The sequence below is a fragment of the Paroedura picta genome, chromosome 3 (genome assembly GCF_049243985.1).
Source record: "Paroedura picta isolate Pp20150507F chromosome 3, Ppicta_v3.0, whole genome shotgun sequence".
In the NCBI taxonomy this organism is placed as follows: Eukaryota; Metazoa; Chordata; class Lepidosauria; order Squamata; family Gekkonidae; genus Paroedura; species Paroedura picta.
Window position 1 is genome coordinate 28500205 of NC_135371.1, and position 22875 is coordinate 28523079.

The 22875-nt window shown below is 41.9% G+C and overlaps 1 protein-coding gene across 5 annotated transcripts in view; it reads right to left on the reverse strand.

The window, feature by feature from the left end:
• Positions 1–22875, reverse strand: part of CNTN3 (contactin 3) — a 232517-nt gene that overhangs the window by 14571 nt on the left and 195071 nt on the right. For 4 of the 5 annotated variants that reach the window (XM_077325206.1, XM_077325202.1, XM_077325203.1 and 1 more), the window contains 7 exons: positions 12795–12912; positions 10905–11063; positions 10649–10798; positions 8696–8766; positions 4066–4300; positions 3741–3856; positions 2543–2729 (listed from right to left, as the gene is read on the reverse strand). In XM_077325206.1, the coding sequence (XP_077181321.1) occupies positions 2543–2729; positions 3741–3856; positions 4066–4300; positions 8696–8766; positions 10649–10798; positions 10905–11063; positions 12795–12912 (1036 nt within the window). The remainder of the gene's footprint in view (positions 1–2542; positions 2730–3740; positions 3857–4065; positions 4301–8695; positions 8767–10648; positions 10799–10904; positions 11064–12794; positions 12913–22875) is intronic. The other variant, XM_077325207.1, reaches the window with a different exon arrangement.

The window sequence follows — 22875 nt, forward strand, 5'->3', positions numbered from 1 at the left end:
CTGACCGGGGCATTTGGTGTCCCTGTAGGTACACTGTATGCACGGGGCTGGCCTGGCAGGGCTGCGGATAGCGACAGTGGCATCATGGGGAGCGCAGAAATATCCACGTTCCCTTATCGCAGGCCATCTGAGGCCCTGATTTGGGCCAGGGCTGGGAGGTGGCTGGGATGGCGGCGATGTTATGGGTAATTGGGGATTATCTCTGAAGCCCTGTTGCTGCCAGCTCAGCCTTCCGGCCCATGCATAGAAGCAGCAATTGAGAAACTCCCTCTATTTGCCTAAATATTTTAATTGAAGGAAGAAACTGGGACAAGTTTATGACTGATCTGATGTTTATTGTTATTAGCAATTACTGCCACACAGCATTACTTTGTTTTCCATGTGGAGTCTGGCATCCTTGCACCTCAATAGGATCCAAAATCAGAGAGTCCCCACTCCCAAGTAGTCCTTTTCTCCAGGGGGACTGAGCTCTGTTGCCTGGAAATGACCTGCAATTCCAGCAAATAGCCGGGTCCTACCTGGATATTTGCATACCACAACATCTCTGGCCCATGATGCCACAGTGTGTTTGTCTCTCCCCCTCCCCCCCAGCAGACCTTTCATTTCCAGGAGCCTCGAGATGAGTTGTTATTGTAGAGTTCCCCCCTCCAAAACAGCCATTATTCCCTTGGGAGCTGATCTCTATAGTCTGCAGATGACCTTCAATTCCAGGAGATTTCCAGGCCACACCTAGCGCCCGTTGTTTCCCTGGGTGCAATGAGCTTTGCCTCTAGTAGATACCGTATTTGCCGGCATATAAGACGACTGGGTGTAAAAGACCACCCCCAACATTTCCACTCAAAATATAGAGTTTGTTATATACTCGACGTATAAGACTACCCCCTCTTCCACACACCAAATAAAACGTAAAAGGGCATCAGAAAGGGGGGGGGGGAGGAGAGAGGGAGAAAGAGAGAGAGCCATAAAAAAGAAAAGAAAGCAAGAAACTATGCTCGGATTAGTGATTAACTCCCTTCCCCCAAAAAAGGCGAGAAGAGAGGGGTAACTCTCTCTCTCTCTCTCTCTGAGGCGGCGCCTCTGTGCATTGAACTGAAACAGCTTCCTCTGCTTATTTAACTGCAAACAAAGAGGGAGCGAGCAAGTGAGCGCAGGGCAGAGCAAGGAGTAGTGTTCCCTGCGCGCCAAGCTTTCAGGCCCCAGTACTGGGCTGGCCAGGTGAGCTCTCTTCCCGAATGGGGTTGGCTTCAAAACACAAAAAACCATGAAAGGGGAAGGGAGGGGAGCAGAGGCTGGCATCTCCCCCCCCCCCACAGCATCCTCCTCCTTCTCCACTCCTTCGCCACTGACTTACCTGGCTGGCCCTTCGGGAGCTCTCTCTCTCTCCCCCCTCCCGCTTCAGAGTATTTTGTGGGAGGGAGGGCCCGTTGCTGCCATGGCGAGGTGGGGCGTGCACGCAGGCATTCGTTTGGCAGGCCCAGCGAGTTCCAAGCCGGGAGGAGTTCACAAGACAGCAGCAGAGTTGGTGAGCCCAGTCGGGGGGTGGGGGGACCGCCTTGGTATCTCTTAATTCTGGTCACCTTAAACTATGGGCACCGGGCGAACATCGGGAGGCCACTATGGACAGCTATATCTATCCCAACTGAAATGCACCCGGAGTACAGGACGACCCCCTCATTTGGAGACATGTTTTTCAAGGGGAAAAAGTCGTCTTATACGCCGGCAAATACAGTAAATACAATATTTTCCAGGAGAGGAAGGATAATTTCAAGGAAGAAATCAAAAGTAGGAGCTCTGCCATCTGCCATCTAATTCTTCACTTCTTTTTATATTTGTGTTACAAGAACTACCATCAAATTTGCACAATATTGTCTTTGTGGCACACAGAAATATAAAAAGGTTTTTATTGAAAGCTCCTTGCTTGGAAAGCATACACAAGCATCCATCCAAAGCCTGTATATGTTTAACAAAGTTTTCAGCTACATTATTAAAAAATGTTTCTTTTCACTACAATTAGGCCATAGTTTCATTTTCCCTCTTACCCCTACTATGCCAGTTAAGAGAGCTAGTGTGGTGTGGCAGTTAGCCTCTAATCTGGAGAACTTGGTTTGATTCCTCACTCCTTCACAAGAGGTCTGCATGGTAATCTTGGACCAGTCACAGTCCTCTGGGAACTTCTAATCTGGTGAGTTGGGTTTGATTCCCTGCTCTTCCTCACAGCTGGGTGAACTTGAGCTCACAGTCTTGATAGAGCTGTTCTGACAGAGCAGTAATATCAGGTCTCTCTCAGCCTCACCTACCTCACAGGGTGTCTGTTGTAGGGAGAGGAAAGGGAAGGTGACTGTAAGCCGCTTTGAGACTCCTTCTGGTAGAGAAAAGTGGCATATAAGAACCAACTCTTCTTCTTCTCTCAAACTTACCTACCTCACAAAATGACTGCTGTGGGGAGAAGAAGGGAAGGCAAATCTAAGACATTGTGAGAGGTAGAGGAAAATAGGGCATAAAAACCAACCCTCCTCTTCCTTCTCTTCTTAAAGGTACTTACGTGTCTTTTTTGTGGTGGCATTGACAGTGGCGCTGAAAGGGCCTGCTCCTGCACTGTTGTATGCTCGAACGGCTGCATAGTAGACCAAGTTGCTCTTCAAACCTGTTATTCTTGCTGATGTCTCAGTCCCCATGGCTTTCACTCTGTTGGAAGACTGTTCTTTCCCACCATTATTCCAATATCTTATCTAGTAGGCATAAAAGCACAGGCTATTTGAAACATGTTCTTGACATTACTGCTCCCTAACATCTACCTTTATGTCACCTACTACTTATTTCCAAGGGGGAGATTGAAGCTTTACTTACAGTCTGTCATGAATAATACCACTGGGGGGTAGGTGGGGGTTAAAACAAAGGAGTTCTGTTTTATTTGATCCACAGAAGCCGCAGTCACTCAACAGCATTCTACCAGCCTCTCTTCTGTTTTTTTTATTATATATTGCAAATGCTGGCATCAAATGTTTGCACTTCACTTGATTTTGTAGTCAGCTTAAATATCAGTTTACAGGTTTTTGTGTGTGAGTGTGTGTGTGCATGAACATGCTACAATGCAATTTTATTGTCTTCCTCCTAAGCAGAAGGAACACAACTAGGTATGTATGAGTGCAAGGGGACTTGCATTAATTTGGGTTGCCGTATGTGCTTATCTCTGCCAGAGCAGTGGCAGGAGGTGTAGCAGAGACCAAACAGGCAGATAGCAACAGCGGCAACACCCAACCGCCAGCTGATTTTCATTCTCAATGCAGTTTTAGCAAGTTTGCTGTAATTGATCTGGGGTAACGCCAGCAAATAAGGCAAGGCTCAAGTTCTGTTAAAAAATCTGTGAATATTTACATTTGGCTTTTATGCTCCCCTCAAGACTAGATTATTTGTGACTAAACCATGTGTTCATCTAGGTTCAGGAGTAGCAAACTGCTTTTCCGGATCTGAACAGCAGGCCTCTTAGCCAATTTCCCCTCCAAAAATTGAGGGGGGGGGGGGAAAGAGAAAATGAAGATCACCAGATGTTTCAATGACTCATTTTCCTATAAAGGAGCAAAGATGGAACAGCTGATCTTAACACTCAGCTATGGCTTCCAACCTGCAAATTAATAGTTTGGAAGTGTTCTTTAAAAAAAAAAAAGAACATGGCCGTCACAATCACGTTAGTTACATTTTTAAAACACACACACACACATTTAACATGAGTTTATTTTTACCTCATAGCCCAGCAATCTTCCACTACTCATTTTCCAAGGAATGGGATTCCAGGAGACTTCAATGACAGAAGATGAGAGGCTGTTTGCAGACACACCAGGAGGGGCTACAGTCGGTTCTGTGTTGGGGAACAAAAGCGAAAATGGAGCACTAAAAAATAAAATAAAAAGGGAGATAAAAAAAACAACAACACCATAGCTCACTCGGTTTGCTAGCTAATTAAGACAGCTTCACCGATGCTAGCTAAGCAAATGTGCATGCCGCCCGTTTTTTATTTAAGGGAAATGGCTTTATGAAAACCACGTAAGTCAAGATTTAATAACTCACCCTCTTCAGCCGAGAACACTGTGGCCACTGGGCTGAATGGTCCTTCTCCTTTGTTATTGTAGACACCAACCTTGACTTCATATGGTGAAAATGGCAAAATGCTTTCATTTCTAAAGACATATCTTGGTGTGTCAGGGGATGTAACAACTGTCTGTATCCAGGTTGAAATGCCAAGGGGGCGGAAAGCAACAACATAACCAAATCCTTCACCGTTTTGTAATTCTTCCGGAACAGGCTACGGGGGGGAAAAGTCAAAGAATGAATAATATTTATTTATTTTATATACTACCCTCTCCGAAGGCTCAGGGAGGTTTAAATCAAACAAGAACAATGCAAATAACTCAGTTTATAATAATACAATAATAGCAATAATAACAATAATATTATGGAACAATAGAACACTGGGGAGAACAATAAGTCAGCACTTACTGATGACCCAGTAGGGTAGGCGGGTCTGCAGTGATGGTTGTAGGAGGGAGGCTGGGGGGGGGGTGATGGGAAGCGATGGGTCTGGTTGACCTCAACCCAATGCCTTTTTGGGAGCTCTCTTTGCAGGCCCTGCAGAACTGTTCAGGTTCTGTCAGGGCCCTGATCTCCTCTGGGAGCTCGTTCCACCAGGTGGGGGCCAGGATGGAAAAAGCTCTGGCTGTGGTTGAGGTCAAGCAGGCTTCCTTGGGGCCAGGGATCACCAGGAGGTTGGAACTGGTGGAACGTAAGGCTCTTTGGGGGGGGGTGTAGGCAGAGAAGTGATCCCTCAGGTACACTGGGCTCAGACCGCGTGTGGCATTAAAGGTGATAACCAAAACCTTAAGCCTGATCTGGAATTTGATAAGAAGCCAGCGCAACTGCTGGAGGAGGGGCTGAATGTGGGACTTTCGAGGTCTTGTTGTGAGGACCCTGATTGGTAGCTGCATTCTGGATCAGTTGTAGTCTCCGAATCTATAAGGGTAAGCCAGCTTAGAGCGAGTTGCAGAAGTCCAGTCTAGAGGTGGCTGTCACGTAGATCATTGTGGCTAGGTGTTCCAGGGCCAAGTAGGGCACTAGTAGTTTAGCTTGGTGCAGGTGGTAAAATGCCAGCCATGCTACCGTCGTGATCTGAGCCTCCATAGAGAGGGAGGCATCAAGAATCATCCCAGGTTCCTAAAGGAGTGGGCCACTGATAGTCACACTCCATCCAGATTGGGTAGATGTGCTTCCTCACTTGGATCTTTCCTGCTCTCCATCTTTGAGGGGTTGAGCTTCAGACAACTCAGCTTGAACCACTACATCACCGCTTCCAGGCAGCTGGGTAATGTTTCTGGAGGAAAGTCTGGGTGGCCATCCATCAGGAGGAAGAGCTGGGTGTCATCGGCATATTGGTGGCAATCCAGCCCAAACCTCCGCATTAGTTGAGCAAGAGGGTGCATAAAGATACCGGCTAAGATTGGAGAGAGAACTACCCCCTGAGGGACTCCGCAAGGCAGTTGCTGGCAGCTTGATGAGCTCTCTCCTAGTGATACCCTCTGTCCGTGATCCTGGAGAAAGGAGATCAGCCACTGAAGGGCAGTCCCTCTGATCCCGGCATCGGCGAGGTGGTGAGCTAGAAATGTATGGTTGACTATGTCAAACGCTGCTGAAAGGTCTAGTAATATAAGCAGTGCTGACCCGCCCTGGTCCAACTGGCAGCGGAGGTTGTCCGTCAGGGCAACTAGCACTGTCTCTACCCTATGGCCAGGCCAGAAACCTGACTAAGGATTGAAGTTTCTTCCAAGTATGCTGCTAGTTTGTCTGTGACAGCCTTTTCAGACATTTTCCCCAGAAACGCCAAGTGCAGGACGAGGTGGTAGCTGGAAGACTGTCGTAGGTCCAGAGACAACTCAACAATGACAGAATTGTTTGAGGGTGCAGAACAAAATCTGTCTACTTACTGTCAGAAGGAAAAAAGTTTTCAATAATGATGGTCTAAATTGGTTAAGGAAAGCAACAATATTCCACTAGAGAAAAGAACTAACTAGGTGCATTGATTCATCATTATCTTTATTATAGAGTCACAAACCTTTCCTTAATACAGTCATTAAAACAAATTATGGTACTTGTATAGTACAAAACATATATATGTTTTGTTAATAGAGTATTTTTCAGCATCTTAACAGCTACATAAAAGAAGCCACTCTTCGAGCAATATCGACATTTTCCCCAGCTAAAGAAAAAGGTAACTTAGCTTACCTAGCTCTTTTACTGAGTGGCCTTGTACCATGATCAAGAATGGAACAATTGTTTTATCTCCAACTCTTATATAGTAATTACAAAATAACAACATATGGGCACGGTCTCTATCAGCCCAGCATCCCCCAGAACACATTTTAACACTTGAAAGGATTTCCCCCTAACAATCTATAACAATGAAACTTATGAGTCCCACACAGATTACATTAAGGCCACAGTCCTAAATGTGCTTGCTTGTGAGAGTAAATCCTACTGAAGTCCTGAGCAAATATACAGGGCTACAGAAGAATGACATAATATTTCCTTGTATGACAGTGGATAAAATAATTGCAATCTGCAGTCATCCAGAGCTTTACACAATGTACTACACTTCTCTACTTTCAACATGTTTGTCCCATAAGCCCCTGTCTAAACCCTTATATCTCCATTTTTCTTTGAGTCAACATCCACAGGATATAATCTGGACTGCATTTATTCTGTCTTCTCTGCGCAAGGAAAAACCTCATGTAGCATTTCTGCATTATACTATGGCTATGCCCTTAGAGCAAGAAGAGCAAAGTAGCTTGCAACTATTTATTAAGAACCAATTATTAATTAAGTGCTATACAGAATATAAAACAGATCTAGTCTCTATCCAATTAAGGAACACAAAAGCCTAATAATAGCCTACACGGGAAGCTAGAATTGTAACCTAATAAACACTTGTGTACAGAATGGGAGGGATGACATAATGGGAAATAGAAAGGGTGGGAGAAGATAACATCCATTACATACAGCTAGGAAATGACTAGTTTGTAAAGATTTGAAAGATGGAAAGGAGGCAGCCTGATGGATGACACAAGAGAGATGCACAAGGGGAAGAATAGCAAAAAGAAAGCACAAAGGAAGGAATAAGTGAGGGAACTACAAGGGAAAGAAGCTGAATGGTTAAAATGGGGGGGGGGGGAACTGGTGTGAAAAAGGAAGAAACGTAGCCAGAGTAGATAATAAGCTAAAGGAGTTCTTAATGAGACACCACATATACCTAGACATACCATATGCCTAATATGGCTACTATCCATGGAGGCCTTAGAATGGGTAGATACCAGTGTGTTAGGCAAATAAGCCCAGGGCACTAGTAGGTCATGTTTCTTTAACAACAGATATGTAGATACCATGAGCATAAACTAAGCTATGGAAAGCCAACTTTTCTCAGAAAACCTGTCACATAGACAGTCCCTCATGTACATGTTACTCCTGCTCATAGAGTCTCAGTCGGGATAATAGGTGTGCATGAATGTCCAGGGATGGTGGTGGAGGACAATAATCTCACTGAAAAATTAAGACTAAAGAAGTCTGGAAGATTAGCAGATCCTGGCCTCCATGTTTTTAAATATCCAAGATTTAATATTTGTGCTAAAACTGCTATTTCTCATTATGGCACCAAATATGGGTTCTTAAATCCAAAGACTGGGATCATTGACAGACAGAAAAAAAAATCATGTTTATAGAAAAATCTGGAATTTAAAACAAATCAAACAACAAAAACAAGGACAGATTAAAACCCTCCTCAATGAAAGAGACAGATTTTAAAGAATTAACATCCTCAGTGGGCATTGCTAGGCTACTACAACTATATTGACATTCTTTAAGCCTTGATTACTGTTAGTATAAGGCAGGGAGAAGGGGCAGGGTCCTTTCCAGGGCTGTTTTGTCCTTTGAAGCATCAACCACCAGGTGTCTTGCTGCCACATGACTTATCCTGAACTAGCTACTCACTACTATTCAGCACATTCTCAATCTAATCTCACAGGGTCATTGTAGAGGAGAAGATGAGGATGCAAGCCTCTTTGGGTCCACGTTGTGGAGAAATGCAGGGTGTAAGTGAACTAAATAGATCAGAAATATTGCTGAAGAGCAAGGATAGACAATAGGCTAAGTTAGATGGTGGGTGGAGAGAAGGAAACAGGAGAGATTGAGGATGTGAAGTTTGCCAGAAAGAGGGGGAAAGTCTGGGGAAGGGAATACAGGGGACAGTGAGGTACCCTCTGCAATTTAGTCAGAGTTTTTCAGGGACGAGGCTGCCAGGGGGAGAGAAGGAGGGACTGCTTAAGCTGGGAAGGGAAGTGTTAAATAAATTCAAGTTGATTGGTGGCACAAGGAGAGAAGCAAGCAGAAAAAAGACAAACAATGTAAGGGTTTTCAGGAAAAGGAAAGATGTAGTGAGATGCCCCTCTTGAGGCCCTTCAGGTATCCATTTCTATTATTCTAATACTTGCCCCAGCTTAGTAAAGAACTAGAGTAGTGAGAGACCAGGGAAAGCACATGTATTGAGCTACAGAGCATTCAGTCCTAAGTACTATATAACTGAATATTAATGTCACTCAGGACAGGTGACAAGTTCTAATAAAAACAGTAAACCTTAAATCCCATGACAACTACTTACATCCCATGTAATGACCAGCTCAGATCTGCTGCCACCTCCTCCACTTACTTCAGATGGTGGTATTTCAGGAACTGTGAAGAAACACAGCTGTACATTCTTACAGGCAACAGGGCATATATTAATTCAGTGATACCCAGAAATTTAGCTCAACAGAAGAAAAAGCCATTCCCGCATAATACAATGCAGTATCAAGTGATCTGGCATGGTTTTAGATCAAGTATATTTTTGGCCTGTGGTATGATTCAAAGGAGAGAAGAACACAATGAATCTGCTTGTGCTAAAAATATCTAATGATGGAAAATGCCACCGCTTTATTGAAATCCTTCATTTGCTTTATCCCATTGCCTACTCTAAATCTCCTGGATTCTTGCAGTTATTTTTTAATGCTTGCTGAAAAGTTACCTGCCTCAGAGTTGTTGACAGCTCCAACCCATTTTAACTGCATCCCTATGGATCTTTTTATTTTACCCAGTGGGCTGATTGACTCTCCTATGGACCACATGAGCACATATTAATGTATTCTGATCTCTATAGGTGTCTTGGCAACTGGATGGAGAACCCACAAAAGTGAAACCATCCTAAATAATCATGAGCTTTTACTCTGATATTCCTTATTATGATTAATAATACTCTTAAAATTCAGTTATTTGCTACTGAAAGCCACAATCAATTAAGGTACATTCTGAATAAGTATTTTAGGGGAATTATGCACAAAATTCTGAAAAGACATTACCAAATAGTGAAAAGAGAAAAGGGGAGGGAGGGTCTCTTATAACCTGCACACGTACTGTGAAAACAGTGTAATAGTCTACTTGTCAAACGGCACAGTTGTCAGATTTTTGAAGAACAGTCACCAAACAATTTCTTTCTGAGTGCTCTTGTTCAATAATCACATAGATCCACTATCTTCTGCATGCTTTTCTAAACTTTATGTAAACAGCTGTTTTGACTATTGCAAGGAATACTCTGATCTTCACTTGTATTCGTATTTCTTTGTGTTTCCAAAACATCAATGAAGGAGCTACAGTTCTATAGGGAACAATTTTCTTGTCAGTATGTTTTTCCTTAAAGTGTTCTAGAGTTGAACATCAAAAACCACTATTTAGTGACCTTTGCTAATAATCTCCGACCTGTGGTGACTAAGATTGGTTTTCCTTATCTCAGAACATGAGAACCTACAGTCTATGCACTCTGCTAAGAGTGTTCAATTACACCAAAAGTAAAATATTCACAGTGACATGAAAATGACTATGCAAGCAGCATTATGGTAACAAGTTCTACCTCCCAGAAAATTGACAGGTTTTCCTTGGGCTGAATAGAAATCATTATTGTTATAGATACTCTACAATGAAATTTTGGTTTTTTCTTTAGTATAAGAAAGAGCTCCCCTTTATATGTCAAATTATAACTCTATAATTATTGCGGTACACAATCACTGAAATCCTGATTGGGTGGAAAACAGAATAAAATATCTGTTCCATATAATAAAATATCTGCCCCTGAATGTGTCCTCCTCCAACCAGCTTGCCTGTCTGTCCAGTGGCCAGCCAGTCACCCTCCGTCCCCCATCCCTGACCACCCCCTCCTCCTTCCACTTCCCTCCTAGGCTCAGAGGCTACAGATCCCTGCTGTAAGAGAGCTGCCCCTACCAGTGAGTTCCCTAACAGCTGCCTGCAGCCTTTCCAGGTCCTGGGGGGAAGGAGAGGCCGTCCGCAGAGTTCTTGCACCCCCCCCCCAATTTAGCGCCCATTGTATTCCTGAATGCAACGGGCTTGGCTCCTAGTTTTAAATAAATGCAAGAAACAATAAATGAGTGTTAAGTATCAATAGTCTTATCATGCAGTATTAAAAAATACAAAGTTGAAAATTGTACCAAATGCTGAAGACCCCCAAAGTATGAAGATTTCAGTCACATGAACTAAAACAAGAAAACAAACAGAAAAACCCACTAACCTGCCTCTTCAGTTCTTACTTTTTCTGAGGGCAAACTAGGTTCTCCGCCTCCAATTTTGTTACTGGCGACTACACGAAATTCATATTCAACCCAAGGATTTAAGTCTACTGCAGTGGCGGTGAAAGTTTTCCCATCAATGACATCAGGAACTGCAACAGGATACATTGAGGGAAACAAAAATAAGAACACCTTGTCTACTTGATGATAGTAATATGTTCAAAGTGTGGTGATAGCACTTAATTTTTCCCCCTTTACCTGTTGTGACTCTTTGCCAACCCACTGAAAAAGGAGTCCTGGCCTGTATAGAGTAGCCAGTGATTGGGCTGTGATTGTCTAAGCCCTCATACCAAGAAAGCCGAGCTGTAGTAGCAGTTATTTCATCTACTTTTACTCGTTCAGGTGGTCCAGGTGAGCCTAATGCAATCAGATACCAGATTTTAAAATTGGAAGGATTCTGTAAAGACAGTGCACACAGCACAAAACTCTAAACATGGTACTGACTGACTTTCTATTTTGCTAACACTGTAGGGGGAAGAAAACAATTTAGCAAGGTATAAAAGTGCAATTGTTTTTACATTTACTAAACTCTTGCTTCGTTATTTTATGGCTATAAAAGCAAGCCCTGAAATAGCAATTCTACAAGTAGAGAGCACATGATCTATTCTTCCAGAGACTTTTATTCGGAAGGATTTCTCTATCTTTTCTAATTCAGTGTCTTTCACTTTAGTCCTTGATGTCCTACTTTAATCTCCTAACACATCTTTGTGGTTTGACAATTTGTTATCTAAAGCAGTTTTGCCATCATGCACGTGCTCTAGCCATTTTTTCCTGCATGACATCACATCAGCACCATGGACAGCAATTCAGCCCTGCAAGCTTTGTGCCGCATTCCAGAAAATCCTGATTTTACGCAATTTATAAAATATATTGCTTTAGCTACAAACACTGAGGCAGAGCTAATGAAATGTCCCTTAAAAGCACAATAGCACAGCTATGGATGGCAAATGCCACATTTAACTTAACAAACACCTGAAACATATTTCTCTTATTTTTTGCCCTGGGGGTTGCTTGATGATTTAAATAAATTTAGTGGCCTCTTTTGAGAATTTTATGATCAGGCTGGTTACAAATTGAAATAAGCAGCAACTCCCAAAGCTGACGATGCAAAATTCCATTTTCTCATTTATGGTATAATCAAATTTGATTCTGATACTTGCTTTGAGTGCCTGTGCCTGAATAAGAAAGCTCCTAGTATGAATTCACATCTCTGTGTTACATTGCTTAATGACTCTATGCTCAGTGGGTTACAAGGGTGAACTTTCCATTGTAGAATTTGTGGGGAACTAAGGCAGTGCTTCCATGTGCAAGTCATCACTTGCATGTTGATCAGTCAGTGACCACTGGCTCAAATGAAGATGTGGATGTGTGAGTCCATAACTGATGTCTAAGTCCTTCCTCACTTGAAGGCTCTGACATCCTAAGTTTTTATGACATGATACTCCAAACAGAAAGATAAAAATCTACTTTTTTAGGGGCCTATATTTGGATTCCCAGATTCATCTGACAGCTTCCTAGTATAGTGTACTAAAAATGCCGGCTCAATGATCCCCCACCGCACCCCACAAAATCTTACTGGGCCAATATACCATCTTTCAAAAGGTTCAGCTGTGGTTGAATTGAAAGAAGAAGAACAAACCACTTGGATAGTTTTCATAACTCCTTAAAAAAAACCCTTCTGGACTAGCTGATGCTAGCAGATTTGATGCGGAAACAGTGAGTGATTGGACTTCCCTAATAAGTGGCTTCTCCCTTAAGCCCAAATACAACATTTGTTTGTTACATGACTTATTTTATCACTTCTGTCAGGGGGAGCCTTAGCTATAGCGGAGTGTCCAGAAGCCGTCTTTCTTGTGCCTGCTTAACATGTTGTGGCAAAAGAGGAAACTGGAAAAGTATCAATTTGTACAATTGCCTTTTAAAAAAAGTCTTTGTGTTGGACTATAATGCCAATGCTAATCTTGCTAGGTCCTTGAGTGCAGTACTCAGCATGATGCTAGGCACAATGTCTTGTGGTTTTGCATGTCTGGTAATCAGGAAGCCTTAATCGCATCCTGGACCTTCATTCGGGAACGTAAGAAGCATTACCTCGCACGATGAGATCCGCTGCAGATGATACGCTATCCACCTCCGTCTTTACCATGCACACGTATTTCCCACTGTGCTTCAGCTGGATATTCCTAATCATTAAGTCTCCAGACGCACTCTGTTGAGAGGGATAATTTATGTGTAGGGAAAAATATATTAAAAAAAAATCTGTTCTGTTCAAGCTCTTTTTTTCAGGTAAGGAACGTAAGTGGGGTGGTTAAAGTCAAAGAGCACATTTAGCGAGTCTGGGAAGAAGCTACAGAAACAATGGCATGAACTGAGAACACAAGAATAACCGTACTGGTAGGGCTGGGAAATACAGATATGCAGTGCAACTGGAGTTGGCCACTTTTGGCCACTTTTCTGCAAAGAGCTACCCTTAACTGTTCATGTACATTTTCCTTTAGTGAGAGTAGTCACTCTGTAAGACTGACAGGCTGCATGGATATCACCTCCCCCCATTCTTTTGGCTCGTTGAAAAGGACTGAGAGTTACCCTAAACTCTGACTACATCTTATCTCCTGCAATGCTAAAGAGGACACAGCAGTGCTTCAGTCTGCAACCTTCAAGTGACTAAGGCACTCACCTACTTGACAAGTAGCCTCTTCACCACTGAACTAGTAGGGGTGGTGATAACACAGATCTCCTTTAAGCTGCTCTTCCCTTTCGCTTGAGAGCGGGGCCATAGATTGCAGTCTCAATAGTCTATACTCTCATCTTTTCAATTCTGCCCTTCCAATTCTATGTGGAAGGGCTATGGAAGAATGATAACCCTTCATTTGCTCCCCCCTGTCAATTTGGCCCCTTTTCTTCCCATCCCTTTTTAAAAAAAGAACTGAAACTCTGAGCTGAGGCTGCCGTCTTCAGGAGCCAGCATTCTGCAGTCCTGTTCTGTCCACTCTGCACAGGATCGCTGGGATCCTACACAGTCAACAGACTTAAAAGCATGAATTAGAACACCCACCAAAGTAACAGATCCCAACACAGAAATGTAAGGAATAAATGCATGGCTTGTGGAAAAGAACAAGCATGCATCCCAGAAAAACATCTAGTGATATTCAAGTAAAACTACCTTCAAATTAATGGTGCTACAGTGAACAGCCATCAGAGATAATCTCTTTTTCTGTGTGTATTTGCACAAGAGTCTGATGACGGAATAAGGTGCAGCTATTTTAGTGGCCAAGTCTGTAACAAATTCCCTGGGGTCTAACTCTGAGAAAACTGAAGGGGAAACAAATAAAACATGTCCTTTAAATTTACATGGGAGACGGCTACCTGTAGGCCACTGGGGGATAGTGGTTATGACTTGAATTCCCTTATGGCAAATAGAGGCCAGAGATGACCCCAAAAAAGCAAATTGGATTCTCAGTAAGGGTCACAGGGGTCCCATTTCCAAAGGGAGAAACATTCCTTTTAGTCTTGCCATGTTTGTGTTGTGCCCATTCAGAATACTCTCCCAGAACGTATCAAGAAAGATCAATTTTAAAATCTGCTACAGGGAAGGTCAAACAAGCTGACCTAGTCCAGTCTGGCAGTTTGTTTTCTCTCAAAAGGAAAGTTAGGAAGGAGACCTGTAATACAATGATTAGATTAACTCTATGAAAGATACAATGGGACTCCAAACTGGGACTCAAGCAGTCTGATTCCAACTTCTTACTTTGTGTTTCCATCACAGCAGAAAAGGGATGAAGGAACATCTTCAAGGAACGGCACTGCAGACACAGAAAGCCTACTATCTGTGATGCCTAAGTTGAGCCCTGCTGATTTGATAACCTGCAGGGATGACCCATGGAAAAATGTCTTCCTTATCACATATGAACCAGCTGTTGCAACAGATGGGCTTCTGACTATGATTTTCACTATGCCTCTAGGTTTTGAAAGTTTTGCCTTCCTGGTAAGATCCATGCTCTTAAACTGTTGCAACAGATGGGCTTTTGTATGTGCCCGCAAGAAGCAACATGAAAGAGTTTTGGTTGTAGAGCGCCTCAAATAATCGTCAAGTAATTTTGGCTTATGTAGGAACATAACATGTGCCATATTAACTTGAAATATATCTTAACAAATAGTATATAAAATATAAACATCCGGAAAAAGTTCCTGACAATGAGAGCGGTTTCTCACCTCCTTCCTTGGGAGGTGGTGGGTTCTCCATCTTTGGAAATTTTTAAAACAGAGGCTGGATAGCCATCTGATGGAGAGGCTGCTTCTGTGAAGGTTCAAGGGGTGGCAGGTTACATTGGATGAGCAATAGGTTGTGAGTGTCCGGCATAGTGCAGGGGGTTGGACTAGATGATCCAGGAGGTCCTTTCCAACGCCATGGCACTGTTCTGACCTAGCAGTGATATCAGGGTTCTCTCAGCCTCACCCACCTCACAGGGTGTCTGTTGTGGGGAGAGGAAAGGGAAGGCGAACGTAAGCCACTTTGAACCTCCTTTGGGTAGAGAAAAGCGGCATATTAGGAACCAACTTTTCTTCTTCTTCTTCTTCCTCTTCCTCCTTCTTCCTCTTCTCCTCCTCCTCCTTCTTCTTCTGGGGCATAGCTGAAGTCAATGCTAATTTGGATTGAAATGTGTCTTAAGACATGTAATACAGAGGCTGGCAATACTTTAAAGGTGCTTCCACCAATCAGAATCGTTGTCATATAAAAAGACTACTGTTCATCTTTTTAAAGGTACGTGTTTAATAATGTTTTTGTTGAGTGCATGTCTGACAGACAACCAAACTGATTTTCAACCACATCTGGGCAATGAGGTGTGGCCTATGTTGCAAAATAAACTGAATGAACTGTTAAAATGTCCCTTGCCCTATCCAGCAATGTATTCTAGAATGGCTTTATGTGAAGTTTTAGAACACTGGTTATAACAGCAAAAGACAGACAGAAATAGCAGCTCCCTATTTCTGCCTCTTTTGTGTTTCTCAATGATGGAAACTTTTCCTCTTCTCAAGGAGCAAATATCTTTGGCAATCTCAGTTGTCTACACCTTGCACTTTAAAGGAGTCTTCAGATCTCCCTACTGAATTTGTTAACAAAACCACCACTGTCAGTCAGTCGCCGATGCCTCTTGCTAAATAACTCAAACTGTGTCGCTTTCATCGGGGACAGGAGAACAAGCATGTATTCTGAAGTTACCAAAGCCTTTGATACGATAAAGGATAATTCCATGTGAAACTAAGAACTTAGAAGATAACTGAAGATCCATTCAAAACTTCTTAAGAATGAATCCACGCTCCCAGGAATCCACAAGACTGAGTTACAAAAGAGTTTCATGACCACAGGCTCTGCTGAATTGAATACAAGAGGCGAGCTGAACAGCTTCATCACATGCCTGGTTAAAATGAAAAGCTAAATCCTCTGTGGCATAAGAGACAAGAGATATTTCTCAGCAGTTATGCATCCCGATATATTTTTTTTAATCCTCTGAAGAGCAGTACATAGTAAAGGTCATTTTTACCTACTAGAATCATTTTAGGGCATTTTATGCCTAGTGAAATCATCGACAAAGAAAGTGGCTAGTCTGAATACTCAGGTGCAGGAGGAACACACACACTCCACATCATTTGGTGATGGTGTTCTTCATTGCTGCAGTAGTGACTTACAAAAGGATCTGGACCCTTGCTACAGAAATGTCATTTAGTAGAGTTCCCTAATGTCCTACAACATGGTAAGAGAAGCATTCACTGCATGCAAAGATATGGAACAAACATTCAAATAAGGGATGTATTGTTTGTACCGCCTGAGGATGTGTTATTGGCTCAGAGAACTTTGTCTCTGAACCACAAAATACGGTGCTGGTGCTCCAGACTGATGCTGCAAGTCAATCTTTCTATAATATTCACAGAACCTAAACCGGACAGAAAAGAAGACTAAATCATCCTCTCGTGATGCATTAGTAACCAATATACTAAATTGGATCCAGATTAAAATTGGATTTTTTTTTTTTACGTTCTCTGTTCTTGTGTCTTGCTGGTTCGGAGGGGCCCCTATCCCTTAAGAGCAGCATTTCATGGAGATCCGGGGGGGGGGGGCTGTAGTGGGAGGGAGGAGGCCGGAGTATTTCATTCCGCCATTGAGAAATTTAAGATTGGATGCAACTCACTGTTCCCAATAGAAGTGCTAAACCTGAAAAGCATCTGATGCATGAGCTGTCCAGATATGATCAAATCAAATACATTTATTTATTGACTGGTAGGAAAGTCACTGGCAGTTGTTAAAAATCTGAAGCAGAACTGACGTTAATGTACAATTGTCTGTGTACAACTCATGAAGGAATAAGAATGATTTAGGGATCGGCAGATTCTGCTGAAGTGATGAGAGACGTTTCAGTTAATTTCTTATGCTGTGTACAAGACCACAGGTGCTGCATATAGGTTTCTGAACTCAGCACAGAAACGCCAGACTTCTGGCAACTCTCCTGGCTTATGGCCACTGAAAAGTGACACACACTTGAACAAATGCATTGCGATATTTAGCAAATGGAATTTACTAGGCTCGCTGTATTTCATGTATCTTTACACCTTTTCTATAATGTGTATGCCAAATCTGTGAGCTTGACTGAGTGAATTAAAAAACAAAGCGGCATTGTTGTGTAGAAAAGTCTCCCTCCCCTCTCCCAGTTGTTTCATAAGACGCACTTTTCATATACCAGTGTGCATCAGCTGGAAAATATGAACCTTTTCAGTAGTTATACCATTTTTCAATATTAGTTGTACCAGTTTTCTGTAGGTATACCATTTCCCAAAGATTAGGAGCTTAGGAGTTTCCAAAGATTAGGACCATTGTCCAGCTCTTCAAAAATGCAAGGTACAAAATGCTTTGGACATTATTCCTTCTTTAATAAAAATTGGTTTGCTCCTAAAATAACAGACCAGAATTCTTCCAGTGATAAAAAAAGCACACGCTAGCTCTAAACTCAAACAACCCAAGGAGAAATGACAGCGTCAAGCTACCCTGAAGACAGAAAACCAGGGGTATATTCAATGTGCACCCCCCCTTCCCCACATACAACCATTTATCTATACAAGCTAATCTTGTGCTAAGCATTCTAAGTATAAATTTACTTAGGGGATTGTCAAACAGAACAATTTTGCCTTAAATAAAAGCTTGAGTGCTCTTCCAATGACAAGTTTGAATAGGCATAACGATCCCATATCTAATCACAGCAAACATTATCATCCCGGAAGAGGGACAAGGGGAGGAGGAGGAGTGTGTCAGTGGTGTATAAGCTGCATTCCAACATTAATCATTTATCCTATCACTAGAATGTGTTACCAAAGCCTGAGCATTTCCGTGTAAATCAATCTTGGATACTGCAAAAACATTTTGCAAACAAGAAGTGCAGCAGAAACACACCCTCACACTGTCAATGTTTCTCGGCAGTAGGAGAGAGATTTCATTCACTACCTCCAGCCAGCAAAATTAGATTTATGCTGCTGTGGACAAGTTATGATGACAGGAAGGTCACCTTCTCTGCTGAGCACCATGCTATCTGGAGAACACAAATCACCAATAGTCTGGGTGGTATTAATACCTGTAACAGCACTGTGACCACCTCTAATTTTGATGCCTGCACACTCTTAGCTGGTACCATGTTTCCTGACACAGGGATATTCACAGGAATTTGCAGGCAGATTGCTTGATTCTGCCCCATAACTAATTTGTCTGCCACAATTGAGACATTTTTAAAAATTCTTACATTGTGGGGATAGATCAAGATGAGTCCGTCTACAGTATTAGAAAAGGACAAGACTCCAATAGCACCTTAAAGACTAACAAAATTTGAGGTAGGGTATAAGCTTTTCTGAGTCACTGCTCACTTCTTGTGAGGGTTCATGTGGGAGGCTAAAGGTAGCATACATTTGAAGCAATGTAAAAATTAGAAGCAGAAATGGCATTTTCAGCATGCTGTGATCCTGTTACATACCCTAGTAATGTGTATTCTTCTGAATCAAGCTTGAAAGCATTCTCTTACTTAAAGAATAATAATTGTTCTGAAGCATATAAAGCCAAAAAGAAACACCGTGACTCAAGTAGAAATGATGGGATTGTTGAAGGCACTGCTGGGAGGTATTCTAAGACTAGTGTAATGCAAGGAAGCCCCAGTGCTTGATCCCTTAGTACTGTCTGTGGCTTGAAAAGTCAGCAATCGGAGGTATACTTCCAGCAGACATTTTGCCATTAGGATACCAGTATATGTTGGTATTAAAATCCAGATTTAACTGTGCAGAAGGCATAAAGCTACTCTTTTCTTCTTGGCAAGCATCCCTTTTCAACAGTTCCTGCTAAGCTGCCACGAGCCCTCTTCCATGGTACAACAGGCCCTACGAGAACTCATGGTAGCACAGGAGGGAGAGAATATGTGTCTGCACAGAAGATCTGGTGAACAAAAGTTACAGGTTAAGTGCAGTTCCGTTTAAATCTTCTGTCTTCTCATGCAGTCCTACACTGGGACCATTAGCAAGCTACTCACCAGAGGCGGTCAGGTGATTCTTTCACGGGAGCAGAGCCTGCAGAATAGCCTTGCCCACATCTGCCTTCTCCCTCACCAGAAGGACTAAAGCATAGTGCTTCACAAATGTGTCTCTATCAACAAGGATGCTGCCTTGCAGATTTCCAGTGGGAGAACTCATAGATGAAAAGAAGCAGATGATTCCAGCACTTGAGTAGAGTGTGCTTTCACATCAAATGACACAGTTCTCCAGATGCCATGTAGCAGGAACAGATGGCAACAACTTCCCATCTGGACAAGAAATGGGCTGAAGCAGTTTTGTACCAACAACAAATAAATAATGTTTTGCTTTTATGAAATGGTTTGGTTCTATTTATATAGTAAAGGAGGGCCCCTCCTAAGGTCATAGGTATATAGGGCCTTTTCTGTTTCTGAGCTAGGAGTTAGGAAAAAAATCCTGGTAGGGCAATTCTCTGTGCTAGATAGAACTTGGAACCTACCACAGGCCAGAAGTCCAAACCTGGATGTAATACAACAAATTTACTAAATATCCTGAAAAATGGTGGATCAACCCACAGAGCGGCCAATTCACTGACTCTTCTGACTGATGTAATGGTCACTAAAAATGCTACCTTCCTTAAGAGCAAAACTAAAGATCAGGAGGCTAGGGGCTCAAACAGTGGTTTCATCAGCCTGGCTAATATTAACAGCAATGGCCACGGAGAGATAATACGAGGCAGGCTTATCTGATGGAGGACTGAGTAACCTGGTGGGTCTATTTCACCTTCCATCATCCAGGTATTGATCACACATGCCAGGTCTACGTTATGTACTGCAAAATAATTTTAGAAAGCTGTAGTCTTGTTATTGAAAGACAACATTAGGGTCAGAGCCAGGTTATTTCCATTAGCCTCATCCCTGCATGTCTTGGGAAGTGATGAAGGTTCAGAATCAGATTCACAGGGAGCTGGAAGAGACCACAAAGGACCATCCAGTCCAGCCCTCCCATCTTCTTGAGGACTTAAAAATCGCACATTACTGACAGATACTTATCCAATCTACTTCTAAAAACATCCAACAGAGACTCCACCACCCTCTGAGGCAGTATATTCTACCTACAAATAAACCTTGCTGTCAGGAAATGCTTTCTAATATTTAGGTAGAACCTCTTTTTCTGTTAGAAGGGATCCAAGCATTCTTGTATCTCTGACTTCTTCTACTACCACTTTCCCCATCTCCAATATCCCCAGCCTGTTGGAATCCTTAGCCCTTCCCAGCCTCCCCCCACTCCTGCCCACTCCCACTCATCCCAGTTCCAGTAAACCTACCCCCCTCTGCTACTTTCCTCTGGGACAGCAGTCCCCACAGTAACTTTTAGGTTAAAAGGTGGCTTGAAAATTAAATTTTAAATGTGAAATAACCTCACAATATACACTGTTGGTAAAAATACAAATGCTATATTGTCGCTGTGTGAATAATTTCATTCTGCAGTCACTTGTTAAGAAGTTATCTGAAAAACCGAGCATCTACTCTTGCTCCAAAGCAAAAGATTTCTGGACAATGCAAATAAGGCCCATAGGCAATTAATATCGGCTAAGATTTGGTGAGGCAATTGTCAAACTGTTTCTAGGTGCACACAGCAAAGAAATCAGTTGTTTTTTACCCTTTGGAAGACAGATATTTATTTATTTATTTATTTGCTTGTTTGTTTATTGTACTTATATACCAACCTCCCCTGAGGCTCAATCAGTGCTTTGGAGGGCTCTACCATTTAGGATTGTTTGGGGCTGCTACTGGAACGTAAAACATACTTAATGTGACAATATAAATCCTTCGTTAGTGGAATAAAGTAATTTTGTAAAAATGTTATGTTCTATCAAAACTTTGAATATGCAGTTCAGTCTGATAATTAGCAATCATTATTATTCCAAATTTGTTCAGACAGATAATAACTTTTGTTTAGGAGAGATTTTGCTTTTTTTTTTTTTAGATTTTAACCTCAACACCACAGAACTTTTCATGTAGCTGACATAGCAACGAGAGTATCAGTAAACGCAGAAAAGATTAAGACATGGACACGTCAGAAATTAAAATTAAATGGTCTAAATATTAAGTGTAAGCAGACAAAAGAAAACAAAAACCCTACAAAAAACTCCAGTATCTCTCTTCCAGCCAACAGCCCAGGAGTATCTAAGTCAGGTTTACATTTTAGGAGTAATTATTAACAACTAAAGGAAAGCTGCTTTTTGATATTCCTTGTGACTAATTACAGAGGGGTACCTACATCAGTCTACCACAATAAAACCGAAAATGAAACTTGCGGCACCTTAAATACCACAGCGATTCTTCCATTTTTCAAGATGCCACAAGATTTCCTTTTTGAATCTTACTTCTTTAGCAATCTCAAGACACTGATGCCAGCAGTGCTTTTTACCCCCTTGTCTTTCAAGAGCAAACATTTTCCTGGGCTCCAAGCTGAATGCAATACATCGACATCCAAAATCAGACCAGGATATTATGAGAGCCTATTTATTGTATGGTTAAGTACTGAACAGTACTCTACGGTTAAGTAAAAATAATGGAACAATTTTAATCAAAGGCAAATCATTAGAGCTCTTTCAATTTCTATTCATGGCTGTTAATACCTGGTTCAATTAAATTTGTTTTGATGGTAAAACCTAAGGCTGAACTCATACCCCCCCCCTGTTATTTTGTTAAGATATTGAATTTAGATAACAACTTTGGAAATAAAATGGCGCAAGTTTATGTTGACCTACATTAAAACATGTTGTGCAGAATAAGCAAATTGCCTATTAATTTGGGATGACCGCTAAATCCAATTTGATTTTATTTGACAATCTAATGAGAGTCATCTTCGTCCCCTCAGACTGCTAAGCAGATCGAATACACAATTTAGGTATCTCTATTACATTAGAGAATCTAAGGACCGTGACTTCCTAATATGATGTTAAAACTATGTCACATTAGAGAATCATCAAATTCACATTAGGGGCTCTTCTTAAATTCTTGGCTGTACTTTCCCCAGAGATGCCTGAATTGTAGAACAGCACAACCAGGATCTCAGAAAAAAGTATTTCTCTAGTATTTGCACTTGTCAGACACTGGGGAGCCTTATGAAATCCAGGGTTTCCCTCCTCCCCATCACTAAGAAGCAGGATTACTAAAAATTTAATAACAAAATTGTTACTAAGTAAGGAAAACTGTATGACTCTTCCTACACTCTACTGCTTCAGGTATTTTTCTCCCAGACCACTTCATTTTTTATATTAGAGGTAAACTGGGAGAAAGATGCCTGATTAATTTCGCTGTATACCAGCGAGAATGGGTTTGCAGTTTCAGTCACCAACATTCCAATACGGAAGGAAATACCATCATCACAACTTCTGGCTTTTTCCCACCATCACTCCCTGTGTTATCAGCTCAGAGGTTTTCTAAAATAATATGCATAGTAGCTCAAAGGACTACTGGCCAGTTTACCAATTCCTGGTAATACAATAATTTGGTCCTGAAGAAAAATTCATATTCCATTTTAAACAATTAACAATACGGAACAACCCTCCTCCCATTCTATGTCCATAATGACTAGGGGCACATTGTCTTTATGAAAAGGCGAA